Source organism: Scleropages formosus, chromosome 5, assembly GCF_900964775.1.
Source record: "Scleropages formosus chromosome 5, fSclFor1.1, whole genome shotgun sequence".
Classification (NCBI taxonomy): Eukaryota; Metazoa; Chordata; class Actinopteri; order Osteoglossiformes; family Osteoglossidae; genus Scleropages; species Scleropages formosus.
This window is the reverse complement of record NC_041810.1, coordinates 14259464-14279831: the sequence shown is the minus strand read 5'-3', so window position 1 is coordinate 14279831 and position 20368 is coordinate 14259464. Positions and strand designations below refer to the sequence as shown.

The following is a 20368-nucleotide window of genomic DNA, read 5'->3' as shown; positions in this document are numbered from 1 at the left end:
TGATGTGGCAATTGTCGCTTGTGCTTGAGAGGGCAGCGACAGTGATGTGGATAATGACCATCCAAATTCAGCTTCTTTTTTGCCCTTTAGCAACAAGATTGCTGAATTGCACTCGGCATTTATGCAGCCTGTCACGGGCTGGAGAGAAGCCAGTTTCGTGTTTTACGCAGCGGGCGGCTCACTCCGGTGCCACCTGGCAACCTTCAGCTCCGGGACCTTCCAGGAGTCTTGGGACAGAACACGGCGTGCCGTTCTGCTCGGATGGAGGGGGGTCCCGGGGCGTAGCGCAGCACCAGCCTGTCTGCCCAGCGACAGCGAATGGTGAAGACGTCCGCGGCTGCTCTCCCCGTCAGCCGGGTGACCTCGTTGTGGCAGCATCCTCCCTCCTGACCGCGATGCAGCGCCCCATGAAAAATGCATCTCTCTCCCTGACAGAACTTGCAGAATTTCCCCGCATCTCTCATCTTGTCCTCTGCGGTACCGCAGACCGGAACGACGTGCTTCAAATAAAAACCACAAAACTCTTCTGTGTATATGACTCACTCACGAACACCTTCGGCTTTCCGAGCGCAAATATTTGTCGGTCTTAAACGGAAAGTTGCTTAAGTCCGGTTCACAGGCTCTCCTGTTCTGTGTGGTGTTTGGCAACTCGACATACAAGAACCTGTCCTGGGGGGAACACTAATCCACAGGAAAACCCGTGTCCATAATCCATCTCTGCACAACTGTGTGCCAGGAATGGCACCAACTGATACCATTTCTAAAGCTCAGTGATGGACTTATCAAGGCCTGAACTAAAAGCAATAACTGCACGATCCCAATTGAAAAAAATTAAATGCAAATATGTAGAGCAAAATTCTTTGTTACAATGCACAATCCGGTGAAAAATGTATGCGAACCTGGGCACCTTGAGACCAACATCTGTGTGGGAAAAACTGGACAGAAGAGTAAAAGCAAAGCAGCATACACACATCCTACATTTCTGGGACCTGCTGCAGAGGAGTGGGAAGACATGACTCTTCATTTCCTCACCAAACATGTTCACCAAGGGGGGTGCGGTGGCACAGTGGGTTGGACCGGGTCCTGCTCTCTGGTGGGTCTGGGGTTCGAGTCCCGCTTGGGGTGCCTTGTGACGGACTGGCGTCCCGTCCTGGGTGTGTCCCCTCCCCCTCCAGCCTTACGCCCTGTGTTGCCGGGTTAGGCTCCCACTCCCCGTGACCCCAGGTGGGACAAGCGGTTCAGACAATGACATGACATGTTCACCAAATGCCTCATGAACAAAAATCAATTTCCAGCAAGTGTACTCAAACTTTTGACTGGTAGCGTACTTCTCACTAACTCAGCTTTTCCCTTTGCACTGATGTTAAACCCGTATGAAATGAGCACCAAAAAGACTTTGTAAGGTTTGCTGCGGTTGTGAAGGGAGTGGCCTGTTGTTCGACTGCAAACCCCTGACTCTCTCATGCGCAGATGAGAGCCGGGCTCTGCAACATGGCACAGCGGCAGTGCCAGCGCTCCAAGTGCCTCCCCGCTTCACAGCGCAGATCCCAGTTGCAGTTCAGCTGAGACATTTAATCCACAGCAGCAGAGAAGCACGAGCACATCTGCAGGGTGTGTGTGTGTGTGTGTCTGTGTGTGTGTGCCCCGAGCTGAAACCAACCCCTAACTCGGTGCCGAAGGGGGCAGACTCTTGGCCCCAGTGTTTGCTCCACTCAGCTCGACCCGCAGGGTACAGCTCGCTGATCTGCAGAGACGGCCCACTCATACTAGCTCCTTCCTGCACTCATCTTTTTAGGGGATGCTTTATAGGAAAGAGTCTGGTGTGTTTGTGTGGTGCCCTTAGCCATGTCTGTGTTCAAGTGTGTGTGTGTCTTTGATTGTATATCTGTGACTGCTTCGTGCTGCCATGCACAACAGCTCCAGAATCAACAACCCGCAAGTTGTAGGTTATAATTCCAGTGTGTCAAAATGTGCTCACTTTTCCTCTGTCACTCAGAGTTGCTGAATCCCTCGAAATGATCAAGAATGGTCTCAGAACATCTCTTTCAGACTCATTTCTTTCTGGATCTCCTATGTTCTCATTTATCACAAATACCTTTGTATTTCCTATATGCTGCTACTTAACTAAAGTTACAGTTAATGTTGATCTGTCTTAAAATATTTTCTTTCTACCAATTCCATATACAGCTAGCCATGTCAGGTATGCACATGACACTGTGTGCTTTACATACATGTTCTCTATACACTCTCGATCAAGAGCGAGTCACCCTATCATGTCCTGATGAAGAAACCCGACGCTCATTAAAAATGAAAATATGTCAAAGACATCCCAGCAAGAGTCGATGCCAATGCTTCCCGAAGCAGCGATAACCCCTGCGGGAATCAAAGTGCCCAGTCCCAACCCCCACCGCGGCATGTCTTGGGCGCTGTATCGATCCGGCTGCTTTGACTCCGTCTCGCTCTCAGTGTCCTCTCGAGATCACGCCTGCTCAGCAAAAGCTATTAGCCGTTTCTAGGTCAGTGCATAAATCAATAAGCATGAAGTCACACGAGGTGCCGAGTCTCTCTCCCTCAAGTCGCAGGTGGGCCGCTTTCATTCCCACAATCAGCAAAGTGCATCCGGAAAGTATAATGATCTGTACGACGCCATGGTGGTGCAACAGCACGAGTGCAAACAGAGGACAGGAGCTACAGCAGAAGGGGGAGCACGTGTGCGTGTGTCTGCGTGTGCGTGCTGCTTCATCTGTGCTATCGAGATCTCCCACTCCACGCGTTTGGAGAAGCCAGACGATGGGCCAGACCCAGAGCGTTGGAGGTGGCCTGTTCTCCCGGCTCTCTAAAAATAAAGCCATCATGTCCACACTCGACCACAGAGCTGCGGACTCCAGGCCTCATTTTCACTTTCCATGGTGGTGATGCTGGGACGCAAGGGGGGCAGTCCTTAGCAGAAGGACTGTCCCTGGTTTGGGCGAAACTGGAATTCTGATGGGAAGGTCTGCAGACGGAGGTTTCGACCATCTTATACTTGGATTTAAATACGAGACTTGGCTTCATGGTTCCGTGTGCTACATGTTCGTAATCCGTATCTTCTCCTGCGATGTGCACATCACAGCAGCCAAGCCATTAGAGCTCATTTCTGGCCTCCGTAAATCCAGTAAAAAGCAGCAGGTGGAATATTGTTTAAGGAACAGGAAGGGAAGCCATCACTGCAGCAATAAAGAAAGCTATTCATCCTGAAATGCTTTCGTATGCATCTTTTGGGATAATGCATATCGGAAGCTTGATGTGTACCCGCAGATTGTTAATGCGACCCTTGGCTGATTGGCAGCTCATTTTGACTAATAGCCATGTAAGAAAATCCCTCACAGTGGGCAAAGAGGGCACTTGGAAAAACCACATCCATCTTTTAAGATGTTAAGGTACTGACAGGGCGGGCGGTGGATGTGCGGCAATGCAGAATGCTAATCGCGCGCTCTGGCTCTGCCGCACTGCCAAAAACCTTGAGGAGCCCAGTCCTGGGAATCCTGCTGCTCTGTCATCAGACGTTCACCTTGGATGGCAAACTGATTGTTTTAGAAAAAGAGAAAAGAGGGGCTGAAAAGATGTAACGACGGCCTTGGGCGCTGACCGTGTTGCGGCTCCCTTTTCTCCGGGGTGAGAAAATCCTTCGCGCGCAGTTCAGTGGATTTCAGTTGCTTTTTTCGTCAATGTGCTGCGTGTGGTGGATCGCGGACCGCGGACCCCAATTCACCGCGTTATCTCACGACTGCTTAATGAATCAAATCCCATCCCTCCTGTTTGTGCAAACCCCCCCACCGGGTATCCATCTTGTCACAGGGCGCAGCTGTCATCTTCAATTAAGATGGAGCAGGGGCGGGTGCGGATGATAGGGGCGTAATTAGAGACAGCCGGAGTGTACTGAGTGAAGACAGAACCCCCGTCCAGGAAGATCACCCTGTTTGTTCATCGTTTCATTGGAAGTAGTGGACTGGTGCTCAGACGTTTGAGTGCTAACGTTAAAGTTCAGTACAAAAATGCCACCCCCCCGTAGGTGAAGTGTCTGCAGCGTATCATAATACCCTGCCACAGCACGCAGGCAAACAGGAAGCTGACTGATGGAAGGAGATATGAGGTGAAAGATCGTGGTTAATGTCCAGACTCTTTCTTTCAAACGCTTCGGTTGTGGAACTGAGCACTAGACATTTGTGGTATAAGTTGGGAGGGGGGGGCTCATCATAAAGTGAACGTGTTTCATGCTTGGCTGAGTCTGAACTTAACGCTTTGGACTGCATTCATTGCACATTTGTCCCTTGAGGAAGTTAGAGCTGGGGGTTTGGTGTTGGCAGGTTACAACGAGGAGGGTAAGGTTAGGAGTTCAGGGTTAACAAATTAAAATTAGACGAGGAGCTTGGGGGTTAGGGTTAAGATTTGGCTTTAAGGCTATGAGGTTGGAATCGGGAGGGTAGTGCTGAAGGTTTAGGGCTATGAAGTCAGGGTTAAGCTTCAGATGCACGCTGCCTCAGTTCAGGGTAATGTATAACACGTTTAATTTTAACATAAAACCACACAGAAATACTTCTCATAAAAGTTCAAGACAATTCTAAACACGCAATGATCTTAGATTTGAACATTTATTTTTTAAAAGCATTTAATATAACCATTGTTGATGCGTTGCATATTTAGAAGAAGGAGAAGAAATTACAACTATAAAGGATGTTCGTGAGTTCCGGTGTGAGACAGAAGCACACAAGCCCACAGGTATCGCTAGCTTCTTCAAACGGCGACAAATACTGAAACCCAGATTATAATAATTTCCTTTGTTAAGGTGTCAAATGATGGATTTGCTCCGTGCTGCTGCACGGCGCAATTTAAAACCCTTTAATCGACCTGCGGTCACGGTCTCTCAGACACTCACCTCCCAGCGCTTGTTTCATGACAAAATCCATGGTGGTGGATGGCTTTGAGTTCCTGCCTTCAGGTTCTGGATGATTTCACATTCAGGGTGAGCGAGGATGGGGTCCCTGGGTGCCACAGCTAAAAATCACAGCCATTGAAAACATCAGTGAAATACTTCACCCCTGGGACCCTGCAGAGATGAACATCTCCAACAGTCTGGCGTAAAACTTCTAAACACGATTTAACACTGCTTTTCTCCCCTAACTTCCACCATCGAGACGCTAAATATATTAAGTGGGTATTTTTCCTTTTTCTTACTCTGTCAGATCATAAAGGTCATTTCTGCGCTACCATTCCCCCCAAGGTCACACATCCGAAACGTGACGGGAAGATTCGAGGGCACGACTTGCTAAGTTGACTCAAAAAAATGTTGCATTCTACGTAACATCAGCATCCGCTCGTGAAGAATGAATATTAAAATACCGTTATGAAAACGTTGTGGTGTGGTTACGCGGTGGTTTTGCGGAGGCTGGCGATGGATTATCAAACAGGACTCGCGGTAAAGATGCTTTTATCATGTGAGCAGCGCACGCGCTCCTCTTTTTTCCACTCTGAAGGAGAGTTTTTATCTCGCTCGGTCCGCGGCGGCGTCCTTCCTTCTCTTCTGCCCGCCGAGGCGAAGAAGGGCGTCAAGTTTTGCGGGACTTGTTTCAGCGCGGGGGGTGGGAACGCATGATGTGTGGACTTCGGGAGCGCCGGCGATCCTGCCGAACGTGCAAACTTTCAGCGTCCAGGTGAGACACATCCCATGCATGGCATGTGATGATGTTCCCTCCCTGTCTCCGTGTTCTGAGCCCCGTGTGCAGAGGAGGGACAGCCGGCTTCTCGTGAACGCAAGAAGCGCATCTGCGGCTCATCGGCTGCTAGTCGCTGACCTCCAGCATCCCGGAGTCTCCTTCATCTGTATGTGATGCCCCTGCACCTTCAGGGGACGGATCGAGAGCCTTTTCCCGAGCGCCCGGAGGTTTCAGCACCGCCGACGTCGGACAGCTCTCCTATCCCCTCCCCTCCCCTCCCCTCCCCGTCGGCAGCCGCGGCGATCATCATAATAGCGGCAATAAGATCAATAATAATAATAATGATAACGTTACCTGTGCCGACGTGCAGGATGCGCAGCGCTCCGTTCAACCTTCCGAAAGCAGGCAGAGCTGCGGTAAAAACCTGGTATTTGCACGGCGCTCCTCCGTCGTGCCGGGCTGGAGGACGTCCTCGTCCTCTCTCCTCTCTCCTCTCTGGTTCCCGCACGCCGGCTGCGGGGCGGTGGGGGGAGGGGGAGGGGGAGGGGGAGGGAGGGGGGGCGTGGAGCTGCGGCTCGGCGGATCACAGCGGAGTTCCACCTTGTGACGTGTCCCACGTCCTGACAGAGAGAGAGGAAGAGAGACTGAGAGAGAGAGATCAATTATTAATGCCGCCCCCCCACACGGCCCCCCCATCTCGCTGCAATGGAATTTCCTTCCCTCCTTCCCTCTCTCCCTTTGCGCAGGAGAGCATCGTTCTGGAGCCCAGCACGCATCTACCATCTACCGCCTGCCTGTGATACAGAACCGCATCCTGTCTCATCCTCTTCTGGTCCGTATGTGTTTATTTTTATTTATTTCTCTGCAAAATCATAGCTGACTGCGTGCTTTGTTGGAGGCTGGATCTTGCTGCTCAAGGCTTCTCTGTCCTCAGATGCAGCATCAGCTCTTTTTCTTCTGCTGGGTACCTGCCTCTCCTGGTTAGGTGTGAAGAGGCAGACCTCTGTGGAACGGGCAGCCCTGACACAGTCTTCCTCCGTCCTTCTCTTTCCCCCTTACTCCTCTTCAGTCCTCTGCAGCGCTCCTTCTCCGGCATCTTGCTGTATCCTCGGTGCATTTAAAGCAGCACTGCACATGAACCCATCCCTCTTCCTCCTTGACAGCTTGACAAATCCATATGAATGCATGCAGGAGGGATCAAAGGAAGAAACAAAAATCATCTGAGATTTAAACCTGCTGAACAAGCATTGATGTCCACATCTGCCGCTCATGTGATTACATGATTAGATTAAGGTTCGAGGAATTTATGAAAACAGAAAGAAGAATATAGATAAATGAACAGTGTGAAACGAACCCTTGATTTACTCTTTTATACCTTGATCCACGGTACAAGTCAAACCCAAGACATTTGGGTTACAAGGCAACAGTCACTAATCTGCTTTCTGCCACAGTGCAGCATCTTGGTGACCTTCACTGTGTTTGGAGGTCAGTCTCCAAATTTCTGTCTGGGATTCAGTGAGGTACAAAATCACGTTACCTTAAGGCAGTTTATCATTAATTATGGACCTGACCGGTGAGTATTCAAGCATAAATGTTGTAAACCATTCGATCTTATGCAACACTCTGGAAAATAATATTAAACACACATACAAAACGAAGCTAGATATTTTTTGTGTGCTGTGAATGCACATTGAGTGTTATTAAATAGTCATTAAATTAGACAGTTACCAATTAAAGGATTTCACTCCAGGCTGGCCCTAGGCGTTGGCAAAGTAAGTGACTGCTCAGGGTTTCGTGGCCCCCAGGTGCCCCTCAGCATGTGATTTGCCAACACAACAGCCCAAATTCCATTTCAGAATGCAGAGAAGTAATGCTATATTTTTCCCAGCTTAGTAATACACTTTTTTGTATTCACATATTTTGAACAGACAATGGAAGAGCTAGATGTGGCTCCCTTAAACAATTAGTATAGCTAAAAAATACCATGCTTTGCTTAATAATGTCATCAGACAATGGAGGAACCATCCCATTGAGGTGATAAATTACCTGTTGGCTATTCTCCCTATTAAATTAAGAAATTGTTCAGATTACAGTCCATCATTAAAATGTACAACACACACTGTCAGACCATTATGTCTAGCACTCAAAAGCCCATGTCGATTGTAAATGGAATTACAATTTTTGAATTTATATTGAATATATTTTGAATTTACATTGTAATAATCCTCTTTCAGTTGATTGATAGACCAATCAAAGGAGTCTGATTCCAGCCCATCAGTGCCGTAATGATGGAAATATCATGTTTTTCACAATGCGCTGGGGTTTGCATTCTTGTGAGTTTTTGTACAAAATGAATTCTATTTCTGTGGTTCGTTGTCTGTAAGTGTTATTATGGCTGTAGATTGTGTGTTTCAATTTATGACTGAGCTCTATTCAATGACCATAAGAATATAGTTAGCTAAAATGACTTCTTAATACAGGTTTGTTTTGCTAACTTGTACTTGGCTTAAAGCTATAGCCATTAATGGTGCTTTGCTGCAAAACATTAGAAATCATAAAATATATGGACCCAGTGATAAACCGAAATATGTGCATGATTCTGACTGCCTCTGTGCACTTGTTTTGAGTTTCAGTGTGGTGGGCAGTGTACGGTATGGACCATTACATTAAGTCATCTGGTGTGTAAAAATGTAGTGTTGTATCTTCTCATTATGTGCTAAATATTTTTTAGTAGAGTATAACCCTTTCAGTAAGCTCTTTGAAGACTTTTTTGGTTACTTGAATGCCCCTTAGGTTCTCTGTTGGAAGCGTACACTTTGTGTGAATGTAATAACAATATGTGATCCCCTTAAAATATTGGATTACAAGATGAAATTTGTTCTGTGCTTCACCGATAAAAGCGTTAATGCACGAACGCATATTTCACGTATTATGGGGTTTAAATCAAGTTCCTTATCCACTAACGAATGGTGATGTCTTCCCCTGCTGTTGCTGTTGTCAGATACTGTTGAGTAAATTTGTAATGTAAATGTAAATTTCAACTCTTTGTGACCACATAAATAAAATAAAAACTGCCTCCAGAACGTTTTGTCCTCCACTCGTATCCTCGGGCTTGAAAAGGTTGTAAAAGGTATATTTCAAACTTCAGCCAAGAAAACAGCAGTCCAAGAGGAACGGAACCTTTTGTGAAAAACACACCCGATCACCGGTGGAGCCAGAATGAGTTGGTGAAAAGCACAAAAACATCTCTCACTTAGCAGGAAGAAAAGCCATTCATGAAGGTTCTGGGGCACCTGTCGCTGGAAGGTGATAACGAGTGATGGTGAATGGATTCATTTCACTATTTTTTGCAGTGAAACTGAACATGTACTGAATCAAAAGAAGGAACTGACAGACGGACAACTTACTGTGGGAGTCGATCTTTGGAACCTAGTGGCCGTGCCGTTCTCTAAGTGATCCCGTTTTGGTTGTTTGGTCCACTCTTTTTGAAAGTCACCTTCTCTTCTCCTCCATCTCAAGGAGAACAGGATGCAGAAACACCAGGTATGTTGGTGATGTGGACCGTGGACTGGTGGGGGTGTCGCAGTCAAATTAAATTTTAATCAGATTCTTGCCATTTTGGGACATTTGCCCACCCTAAGCTTCAGCAAACAGCAACCCCAATGAGTACCCCGTTGTGAGTCTTCACACATCTCCTTTGGAAAGTGAGAAGTACATAAAGCCCTTTATTAGATCCAAGTAGCTTGCAAATCAGGGTGACTAAAACCCAACCATGTTGTAAGTGCACATGAGACAACCACGCTCAAGGTATGATCTGCTATGTCAGAGTTGCCAGGGACTGTAAAGCTGGAAAAATGCTACTGCACCAGGTACTTGGTCTTCAGCTTAAAACTCTGGGCAAGAAACCACTGCAGCAAAAAATCTGAATCAAAACCCTTATAAAAATCCAGCTGTCACCCAGAGCTGAGCAAACTTTTGCCATTTATGGATGATGCATCCCAGGCCTGGTTTGAGCAGGAGATCATGCGCCGAATTTGAATTCCTCCATTACCTCTGTCGCTCCTCTGTCAACATCGGTAAGTAAGGAAAATGTTGAGACGTCAAGACTCTTTTCAAACTGAATGGGACTTTCAGACACAAGGCCCCCTAATCTGACTGCTACTCCCTCTGCAGTTGAAATAACAAGCTGCCCATCCTCTGCTGGGTCGAAATTGGACACCTTGGCTCAGCAGAGCCAGGCGCACTTAGCGCTTGGCTCTGGGTGAAAGGAAAAAAGCTGTCTCCTCCATGACAAAGAAGACAGAAAGAAATCTGAAGAATACAATGTGTTTTTTGTCTGCGCAGTAATAAGGGCCAAAGCAGTATGTTTTGTTACCAGTTGTATTGCTTCTTTTTTTTGCTAATGGACTATCATATGTCAGATTTTTATTAGTATTAATCATCATTTATTGGACCCCTTTCTCCAAGGTGACTTATAAGGTTGGGTCACTTTTAATGTGCCATTTCAGTGTAAGTACCTCAATCAAGGATGTTACGCCAGGAATGAGATTCAAACTCAGGTGCTTTGACTCGGAAGGCAGCGGCTCTAAACATGACTGTACCTGCCAGTCTAAAAACTCCCACCACGCATCAAATTAAAAGTGACATAAGATTTCCTCATGTCAGAAAAATACAAGAATAGCACTTGGGGACCATTAATGTATTGATCACCTGACTGCAATCAAGTTCTTACTCATGTGTGAAAAGGTATGAGAATATGCAGACAGTCATTATTGTAATAAAGTCATAACAGTATAACTCCTCAACCTGTACAGTAAGGACCATTTTTTTCTAGCAAAGTGTGTATTTTAATCGTTGACGTCATCCCCATAATGCGTGCTGTTTAGTGCCTCATTTCTCCTGTTGCATTCAAAGCCAAGTTCCAACTGGTGAAGGTGCAACTGACGTAAGGAGGTTTGGGAAGCAGCAATATCAATTCAAAGAGGAGTTTTTATACTGCTCACTGCAATGGAAATCCGTTGCTACATTCCACCGTTATGTGGCAGAATCTCGAAAAACCTCTGGTAAACCAAGAGAGATTCAGAGTACTGCTCTACACATGTAAAATAAGTAGCATTAGCAAATTAAGGGCTCAGGTAAGTGTCGTCCCGTCCTGAGTGTGTCCCCTCCCCCTTCAGTCTTGTGCCCTGTGTTGCCGGGTTAGGCTCCATTCGGGACAAGCAGATGTTGACAACGGATGGATGGATGGAGGGCTCAGGTAGATGTCACTGTCCCGATAAATATGGGGAGCTGGTGTGTCGTGGGGATAATAGGCTAACTGCATGTTCAGGATTACCTGTGTATAGGTGGGAAACTGTTGTGTTCATGTCAACGTGTTCTGAAGCTGGCAAAAACTATTATCGTTACTAAGCAGCATGGTGGCACAGCAAGTAGCTGTGATGCCTCGCAGCAGCAAGGCTGTTTAGGCATAGGTTTGAATCCAGCTCAGTTTCTGTGGAGTTTCATGTTCTCCTTATGTCTGTCTGGGTTTCCTTTGAATGTTCTGTTTTCCTCCCACAGTCCAATGCAACGTGTTTCAGGTGGATTGGCGACACTAAATTGCCTGTAGTGTGTGCATGTGTGACTGGAATGGAATGGCGTCCTGTCCAGGGTGTCCCCGTCTAGGTTAATACCCAGTGATACTGGGAAAGGCTCTAGACTGTCACAACCCTGAAAAGCATAAATGGTTCACGAGAGTGAGTAGTATTGCTACTATTACTATGGGGTGAAGACATATCTGTCCATGTCCGTGCCCTACTTGGACTCACAGATGCACCAGGGGAGACTAGTTAGGACATAACGAGAACCAAAAATGGGCAATTTGTAGGATGAGGACTTTCAACGACAGAATGGAGAGGAGCATTGTTTCTTTGGTGGAGAGAGGCTGAGAGAACACTGATTTGTGAGTACAAGGTTTAATTCTGGGATATTCTATGTCACTCGTGGGAAGCTCTGTGTTAACGTTTGCCTTAAGTTGTGTCTGTTGGTGACCTTTGACTTCTACAGCTGTTAAAACCTTAAAAGCTGTTGGTTATTGTGGAAAGTATTATTTGAGGTTTCAGTGTTTAGTCACTATTACAGGATTACAGGAAGAAGGAATGAAACTTGATATAAATTCACCCACCACTGCAGCACTCCTTGAACATGATATGTTCCAGCAAGTCAAATACTATTAATTATTATTCCTATTAATACTACTGTACTGTATCTTTCATTGTAAGTGACCTTGGGTGAAAATACGTCTGGCTAGATACTACATAGTATTCATTGTAAGTTGCTTTGGAGAAAAGCAGTTGCTAAATGAATAAATGTATCTGTGAATCACTGTTACTATTAACATTAATAAATATTGTCGGTGTGGGGATTCCCCTAACTTATTGATATGATAAATCCAAAAAGGCCCTGCATTGTGGAGCTCTCTGGCTGCATCTGCCGCAGTGCTAAATACCTAAATTAGCCCATCCCTTCCTGATAAGCAGTGCTGGTTGCTGCGTCACCCCTCCATTAGCTCCCCCCCCAACCCCAAAAGCAGCTTCCCTGCAGCTGGAAGTGTGGTCGACCGGGAACGCGGTACAAGTGCCGTGGTGAGTGGTGATGGGCGGGTGACTGTAGTGACAGGGCCCAGAGGAGTAGCCCCCAGCCGGGCAGCTGATTGGGCACCCTTGGAGGTACACAACCCAACCACTCCAAATGCCTTGGCCTTTTCAATTATACAGGTCTTAGACATTTATTGCCTTAGGAAACAGTGGTATGATTCAAAGTCTTATTGACTAGTTATATTAAAACAATGAGCAACAAGAGACAAAAGTAGATTATTAATATAGTTTCAGATGAAGGTGTCTATCAGGCACAGCGGTACAAGGTGGACGGATTCGAAATCGGATTTTGACAATTCTGTAAAGTGGATGGGAAGCATTCTTTTAATAGGAAAGGAATTAGGAATTTCACATTAGGCCCAATCGCGCTAATCTGGTTTTGACTATGTTTTATTACCATGTGTATTAAACAAGGCTTTACATTAATGACTGTTCTCAATAAAGACATCGATAAAGTGTTGATTAAAAAATTTAAACTTAATTTATGCATCATGAAGCTGCAGGCACCCATTTTCGCTCTCATGTTGGGTGTGAACTTATAAAACGTATTATGAAGAAGCTGAATGCTGAAGGATTATTATGAAGCGTTCATGGTAACTGTAGCTGTGAAAGTCTGTTGTAAAACATGCCTCCCAGCATCACTTAATTTAATGCGACCCGAAACGGGGGATTCCTGTGACTTGTGGTAATGGCCCACGATCGTGACGTCAGCAGCCTCAAGACATGCATGTGAGCGTGAAGGCAGGGTAACTCCTACCCAGCGAACCTGCAGACACGCACCCAGGGATGCAGCTGCCGGACACAGCCTTTACCGCGGACAATTATCCTCAACCGGCATGAGCTAAACATGTTGTCTGAGCAAGTTATCGTCCACAGCTATGCGAACCCGCTGACTGTTAGTGAGTCACGGGCTTGTTTCTCCTTCCGTAATTGGCATGACAGGAGTGGTTGGTTTGTCGGGCAAGCGACACACAGCGCTCTGCAGAGAAACAAAAAAAAAATAAAAAAATGGTGAATTCATGCAAAGTGTGGGGGAAGCACAGCTGCTCATGGTTCATTGGCATGTTCAAAATGATTCATGATGGTTCACCCACGCACGTCTGGACACATTAGCACACATTTAGGGGAACCTGTGGTAAGGTGTTCAATGTAAGATGCTTTTTTTGGTCTGTTTGTTGCAGCCATGTGGCCACCTTGAACACAAAAAGACTTCTGCCTGTGTCTTTTTAGTTTGAAACATTGATTCCCTTGGTCGTTGCCTCAATGCCCTTTTAGCGTGGTGTAAAAGCCATATGTGCACAGAGGTGCCTTTTAAAGGTGTTTTTAGCACTTTGGTGTAGCTGCTGTGGTACCATGCTGCTGTCTTATGTGATCTAGTCACGGTTCGTGGCGGGTAGTATGGTGGTTGGCGCCATCAGCTGAAGGACCTGGGTTTGAATCTCTGCTCCTACTGGAATCCTGAATTCATACAGCAAAAATGACCCTGCTGTGTAAATGGGCACATCGTTGTTTGTTCAGAAGTATACGAACTTCCCATTTGGCAAAGGCGACAGCAAAGTAAGGGATAATAAGGGCAGTGGGTGCGGATGATCCTCACATAGCAGCACAAAGTGAAGTTACCTTGATTTGTCTGTCATGCAGTGTACACCATTAGTTTAGATGCATCCTGAGCGGCAGTGCAGGACAGGGTATTGCAGTGCGCACACCTGACAGGAGCCCTTGTTTGTTCCACATCCTGGGACAAGTGCAGTGTCACAGCAGCTGGTCCTTCATGTCTTGAATGAATGCAGTGCAGTGCTGGCAACAAAAAAACCACGTGCAGATGTACAGTAAGGGCTCTGTCGCATGTTGCCGGACGGTTTGCGTGTGCCTGTGAAAATAAAGCAGTTTGTCATTGTCGGTTGCGCTCAGCCGCCCTTCTCTGCTGCAGCATCCGTCTGCAATCCTGAGAGGAGAAATTCAGCCAAGCACAGACACGTGCCCGGAACAAGGTGACCTCGAAAGCAACTCCGGTCTCCGGATGCCAAGCACCGCCTGACACTAGGACTCCGTTGACCCCTGGCGGTCCATCACGCACAGATCCACCTCCAGCCGAGCCGCTCCAGGTGTTGAGGGGTAATTATCACATTCGAATGACTTTTACGCAGGTCGATGGGACGTTAGAAATTAGCTTCCAGTAGTGCGGGTTTCCACGGTTATTCTGTGGGTTATTGTGTCGTGTCACGCGTGTTCGCTGTGAGAAGAGAAGCTCAAGCAGTGTGTGTCTGTGTGTGTGTGTGTGTGTGTGTGTGTGTGTGTGTGTGTGTGCCGGATCCACGTGCAGCGGATCATTCGGACACAGGAAGTGAATGTCCTTTGTGGCAGGTCTGAGATTCTGCGTTTACCAGTGAAACCATATCTGGCACTGGGTGATAAACTGTTCCACAGCTCATAAAAGAACGTTTAGTCAGATAGACCCCATCCCCCCTCATGGGGTGTAGGTCGTCAACAAGAGAGCTCCAGAATCCTCTCTATCTTGTTCATAAAAGAGAAGAACACATTTATTTTCCTCTAAAAATCCTACATCTTTGCTCCTGTAACATACTGACCACTGCTCAAGATGAGCGAGGCCATCTGCAGTGCCTTGACAAGACGTTTGTTATCTCTTCATCCTTTCTTCTCTTTTAAAACTCTTCAGCCCTCATCAAGCTGAGCTTCAAGGCTAACGGAGATGTTATTTCTATTTGTAAAAATAAGATGTTAAAAGGAGATATATGAAGACATCGTTGCAACTGCTCTTTCAGCCAGTGATAAAATGCATGAACTGTTTTTAAAAGGATTTTAAAGACTGCGCAATGTTTTCTATTAACGTGTTACGATTCCATTTGTAATAGAGTGCAAAGGCATGACGTACAGCTTAGCGTAGCTCCCGAATGGCATATTCATTCGTTACGCTTAACTGAGACATATGTGAGCTTTAAGACCCTGGTTACGCTCTAGATATCTGTATACAAACACAATTCTATATGTTTCAGTGTATAATCACACTGTTGCAGCGCAACGAGGATCTCCAAGCTCAGATGGATACACACTGGCTCTGCTGCTCCCAGGCAGATTTCTCAGTGTGTGCCACACGCATTCACTTCGCTGTCCGTGTGCGTGACGGGAATCCTCCAGGACGTGGTTGGGATGCTCCATCTTGCAAATGTGTGCCAGACATATCCTCACCCATTGTGGCACTATATCAATATTGCAGCGCTGGGGAGGGCGACCTAGACTGTCGCTCTCCATCCACTGCCTGCTGCAAAGCTAAAACAGAACAGCACTGAGAGCAGGTCTGCTGCATGGGTGCTTATGCAGCATACAAAAATAAGTCACTGAATTATTTGCAGATTATACATTTATTATACATGCTACATGCATACTTTATGTCGTCCATGGATTGACTGTGACCAGCTTGCACTGCTGCAATTCATATATTAGCATCTTCAGCCTTCAGTCCGGCACAGTTCATTGCTAAACCCAGTGGTGGACAGAAAGCTCTCTTTAGCCTGGTATTTATAATTATGCAACAGGCACGCTCCTTCAAGGGAAGCTGCTGTAATGCACCAAAATCTGATGATTCAGTGTGTCTTGTGTGAGCGCTTTTGTTACCGTGACTGCTCAAGGGAAATATGGCACACGTAGTGAACCTACAAATTACATCAAGGGCATATTATTCTGAAACCGGGTGCGTGCGCCTGATCTTGAGCGAGGAAATGCAAACTATGGAGTTGCAAGGACGTACAGTTTTGATCTGCAGCAAAACACACAGTCAAGAAAAAAACAAACTGCATTATTAAAAATGCTCCGTTCTTTGAGCTGACGATGTCAGTGTCTAGAAAGAAGGCGCATCGTACAACCCATTAGACTCAGTACATGATAAATCAGCATTACAGAACAACCTGTGCAAAATGTTCCTTGAACTTCCTCAGTGGAAACAATTGGGTTTTCTGGAACAAAATGAGCCACAGGGCCTGTGGATTCCATCTATTAGTTAGCATCTATGGTTCCCTGTGCCCAAGTACACTTGCTGTATGAGCAAGGAAGAGAGCAAGATATTGAGAGCTGTAATTCACCATGGTGATGCGTGCGCTCCAAAAAAAGCGGCAGTTTTCTGAGCATCATGTGGTCTGTGACCTCTCCTGGGACTGGAGAACATCAAATTATCTGTGAGACAGAGGTGCCATCACATCTGGCATGGACTCTAACGTCCTCCCACATATAGGAGACCTCACGCTAGGAAAAGTTCATTCTCCAGGCAGATATCCTCCCTTTGGGAAATTTTCATCCTGTATGAAGGTGTCCCAGATGTGAGAAAAATCAGTCTCATCTGTAAATATAGCAGCTTTTGGGAAAAGTTCAACCCATGTGCAGAGATCCCCATACTAGGAATCCATGACGTAGAAATGCCTGCTTTGGAAATGGTTCATCTCAGCAATAAACATCTAAAAGCATCATCCAAGGTGTCGGTATCCCAACTCCAAGAAAATGTAATCTTCATTTCTGTCCTACCTATCCTCTAGTGTAGGTCCCAGCCATAGGTGTTCCAGGATTGATCTCTCATGGTGTTGACAAACTTAATCTCCCTGGCGAGCATTAAGTGATTATAGTCTGAGTGACCGTTCTTCATCAGGAAGTACAGGTGACGGTAAAATACAGCAATCTCTTCTGACAGATGTCCTGATGAAATAAAGTTTAAATAAAGGGGTGTACAAACTTATTCCATTCAGTTGTGGGTGTAGCACAGAAACCTTAAGGAAGGTCTTTCAAAATCCTGAGGCAGTTACTGTATCAATGGAAGAGGACCAGTTTCATTGTCTACAGCCATGCAGACATTGTGTAACATGGATGTCAGCAGCAAACTGTAGGAGTCATTCTGTCAAACAGTGCAAGTGAACAGCGGACACCATGGAACACCCACCATATGGTATAACACACAGCCAGGGATCAATGTTCCAATTTTAAAATGGGAAAATCATCCAACGGTCAGCTTTTGTCAAGATGTGTTAGGGTTACAGTAGACGGGAGGGCAGCATGTAGCGTAGCGGTTAATGGTGTTGCATTGATCAAAGGACCTGGGTTCAGATCTCCACTGGCACTGTAGGACTCCTGGTCAAGATGTTTGACATACCTCCAGTAAAAATGTTACTCCCCTGTATAAATGGGTAAATCAGTGTAAGTAGCTTAATACACAACCCTGACATTGGACAAAGGTGTCAGCTAAGCGGATAACTGTATGTATTATAAGCAGAGAGGATTTTTCCAAGTGAAAACACAACAGAAGGTGTTGATAATTGAAAATCGGCAGTTGTATAGCTTTCGCATTCCACATAATGGCAGCAATATTGTGCTGTCAGTCACTAAGCGTCAGCAGCGTGACAGTTGCTTCCCTTAAAACACTGAAAACCTCATGGCTTATTGACCTCCGCAATGCTCAAGGAAAAAGCATTGGCAATCTCAATTAAACGGGCCTTCAGGGCTTAACATGAGAAGATAAACAAAAGTTTGCAAGAGATGCTGAAAATACAGAGGTGTTCTATAAAATTAGTTCTAAGGGGGGGAAAGAAACCCAAAGCCAGAAAAGCACAGGAAACACAGCGTGAAGTCGGTGTTTCTACAGGAAGTGGAATCTCCAGGGGGCGACATCTAGCAGCGCTTTCCGTAAGGCAAAACCTAATGTTGAGGAAAGGACAAGACCCTCTTGGTCACTAATGAACAGGATGCTAAACAAAAAGCGAGCGATAAAGGCAACGAGACTTCCTGCCTACCTAGTAGTTTACACTCCTGTCATGAGAGCACGCCAAGGTACCCTATGCCACCAGAACAAAGAAGGGGATGAATTACAGGCCTTCAGAGTCAACAGATCACTCATTATTCCAGGAGAGCTGTACGAAGTAAGCAATGCTCTTTTCAGAGGGCTGGAAATAGGTGGCAGGTGATGACAGCCAATCAGGACAAGGTAATCAGCCTCCTTCAGCTAGTCGGGACGCAGCTCATCAGTGCTGATTGCCAGCATCTGAGGCCAGTCAGGAGGTCCCGACCTGCTGTGCCTGTAACAAAGTCGCTGATGATGTCTTTTTTAATATTTATGTAACCTCAACCGAATTTTTCTTTGGGGCTCTGATTTTTCACACATGTAGCATCTGTACATTTCTTTTTTCTTTCACTGGAGTCAAAGATGACTGGAGTGGATGTGAATGCGAGCGGAAAATGGGGTTGATTTACTGCGGTAAATTTGTAAGGTACTAGCCTGGGGAAGGGCAGCAGCGTGGAGGTACGACGGGTGGCACCGGTTTTCATGTTCTCCCTGTGTTTGTGTGGGTTTCCTTATGGTGCTCTGGTTTCTTCTCAGTCCAGCACATGTTTCAGGTCAACTGGTGACGCTAAAGTGCCCGTAGTGTTTGTATCTGTGTGTGATTGCAAGATGGACTGGCATCCCGTTCTGGGTGTACCCTGCTTCGTGTACCCTGGTTTGTACCCATTGCTTCTGGGATAGGCTTAGGACCACCAAAACTGGCATTGGACATTCGATAATGAATGAGTAGACAAGGATGTTCATGTAAAGAGACATAACCTTGTGAACTGAGGCTAAACACTAACGGCTGCTGGAGCGAATAAAAAGTGCAGTAAATTGGTAACAGTGAGTTAGAAAAGTGGTTTATATGCCTCTGCGATGTGATAATTTACAAAATGCGTTTGTCGCTCCTTGTAGAGGTTACGGTGGGGGTGGTTTAACGAAAAGGTCGGACACACGTCACAGCACACGTTCAGAATTTTCCCTAATAATATTTTTAATGCGTGCAAAAAAAAAAAAAGTACAGCCAATCATAGGGTCTGGGAATGGAGAACATTGCTATGCAACATTCCACTGTATATCAGTTGAGCAAGAAAAAAAAGGCAATATTTACTGCATCGTTTCCTATGGCAGTTCGGAGCTCAGTCGCCGGATGGAGGAGGACTTGAACAAATAGCTTCAGCACGGCATAACAACATAAAATGTTAGTAGAAATATGTCCCCTTTTCCTTAACAGAAGAAAACAGTGTAGGATTAATCCTGTCAAGACACACAGCAGGAGACTCCTACACTGGCTTTTCCTAAACATGGTTTGTGGGCAATGGGGGGTAGGAGGTTGGAGGTGCAGTGGTGACGGCTCAATCTGTATTCTCCAGCAGTCTGTTTTTTTTTTCTCCTGGACTGTCCATCACTGTCTCTGCCGCTGCACAGTGCGCTCAGCGCGGTGGAACATGTCCATCCGGCGTGGTCTGCCTGTCCTGACCCGGCACCACGGAACCCAGCCGGGGGGGTGCAGGATCACACGCCATCCACAAACACGTAAACCGCTGTCGTAGTGTTCACCCCAGTGCTACTGCGGCTCAACCTTTTGAGCTGTTGCTGCATTTCGGGGCAAACTTCTTCAAGAAAAGAGAAAATGATCGCAGACACTTTGGTTTAATGTGCTACACTTCTGAAAATGTTGGCTGGGTGGCTCTGAATGAACTGCCGATTGCTGTGATATTACCGTAGATTGATGGATAATAATCACATCTCGCTTTAGTTGCCCCCCTTTTAGAGCAGTCGTATGCCACTGGATGACATTCAGGGGTTTTACTCTGTCACATGAAAGGACAGTGACGTTCTTTGGAGGCACCAGGAACATTATACCCCTCTTCTGTCAAAATTCACTCTGCCTTTTAGTTATCTATCCATCATCAAGTGGTCTTTGTCTAATGCAGGGTTTCGGTGGTCCGGGGTCTATTCTGGAAGCGTTGAGCCTACGGCATGGTACACCCTGGACAGGACACTAGTCCATCAATGGACAAATACACTCATTAACTTACACCAACACACTCATTCACTTGTACACATACCAAGGATCTCTTACTGTCACCAGTTTCCTTGAAACAATTTTTTTTTTACTGTGAGAGGAAACAAGAGCACCTGGGGGACCCCATGCAAAACACGAGAACATGCAGAATTCAAACCTATAGCTTACACGCTGTTTTTTTTAAAAAAATTAT

At 46.1% G+C, this 20368-nt stretch overlaps 1 protein-coding gene across 2 annotated transcripts in view; it reads right to left on the bottom strand.

Annotated features, from left to right (window-relative positions):
* cplx1 (complexin 1) overlaps positions 1-6215 on the bottom strand; it is a 35942-nt gene extending 29727 nt beyond the window's left edge. The window contains exons 1-2 of one of the 2 annotated variants that reach the window (XM_018759661.2): positions 6048-6215; positions 4916-5034 (exon numbers count right to left, since the gene is read on the bottom strand). In XM_018759661.2, the coding sequence (XP_018615177.1) occupies positions 4916-4946 (31 nt within the window). In that variant the 5' untranslated portion in view covers positions 4947-5034; positions 6048-6215. Of the gene's footprint in view, positions 1-4915; positions 5035-5379; positions 5705-6047 lie in introns of those variants that run through there. The other variant, XM_018759662.2, reaches the window with a different exon arrangement.
* Between the last annotated feature and the right edge of the window lie 14153 nt (positions 6216-20368).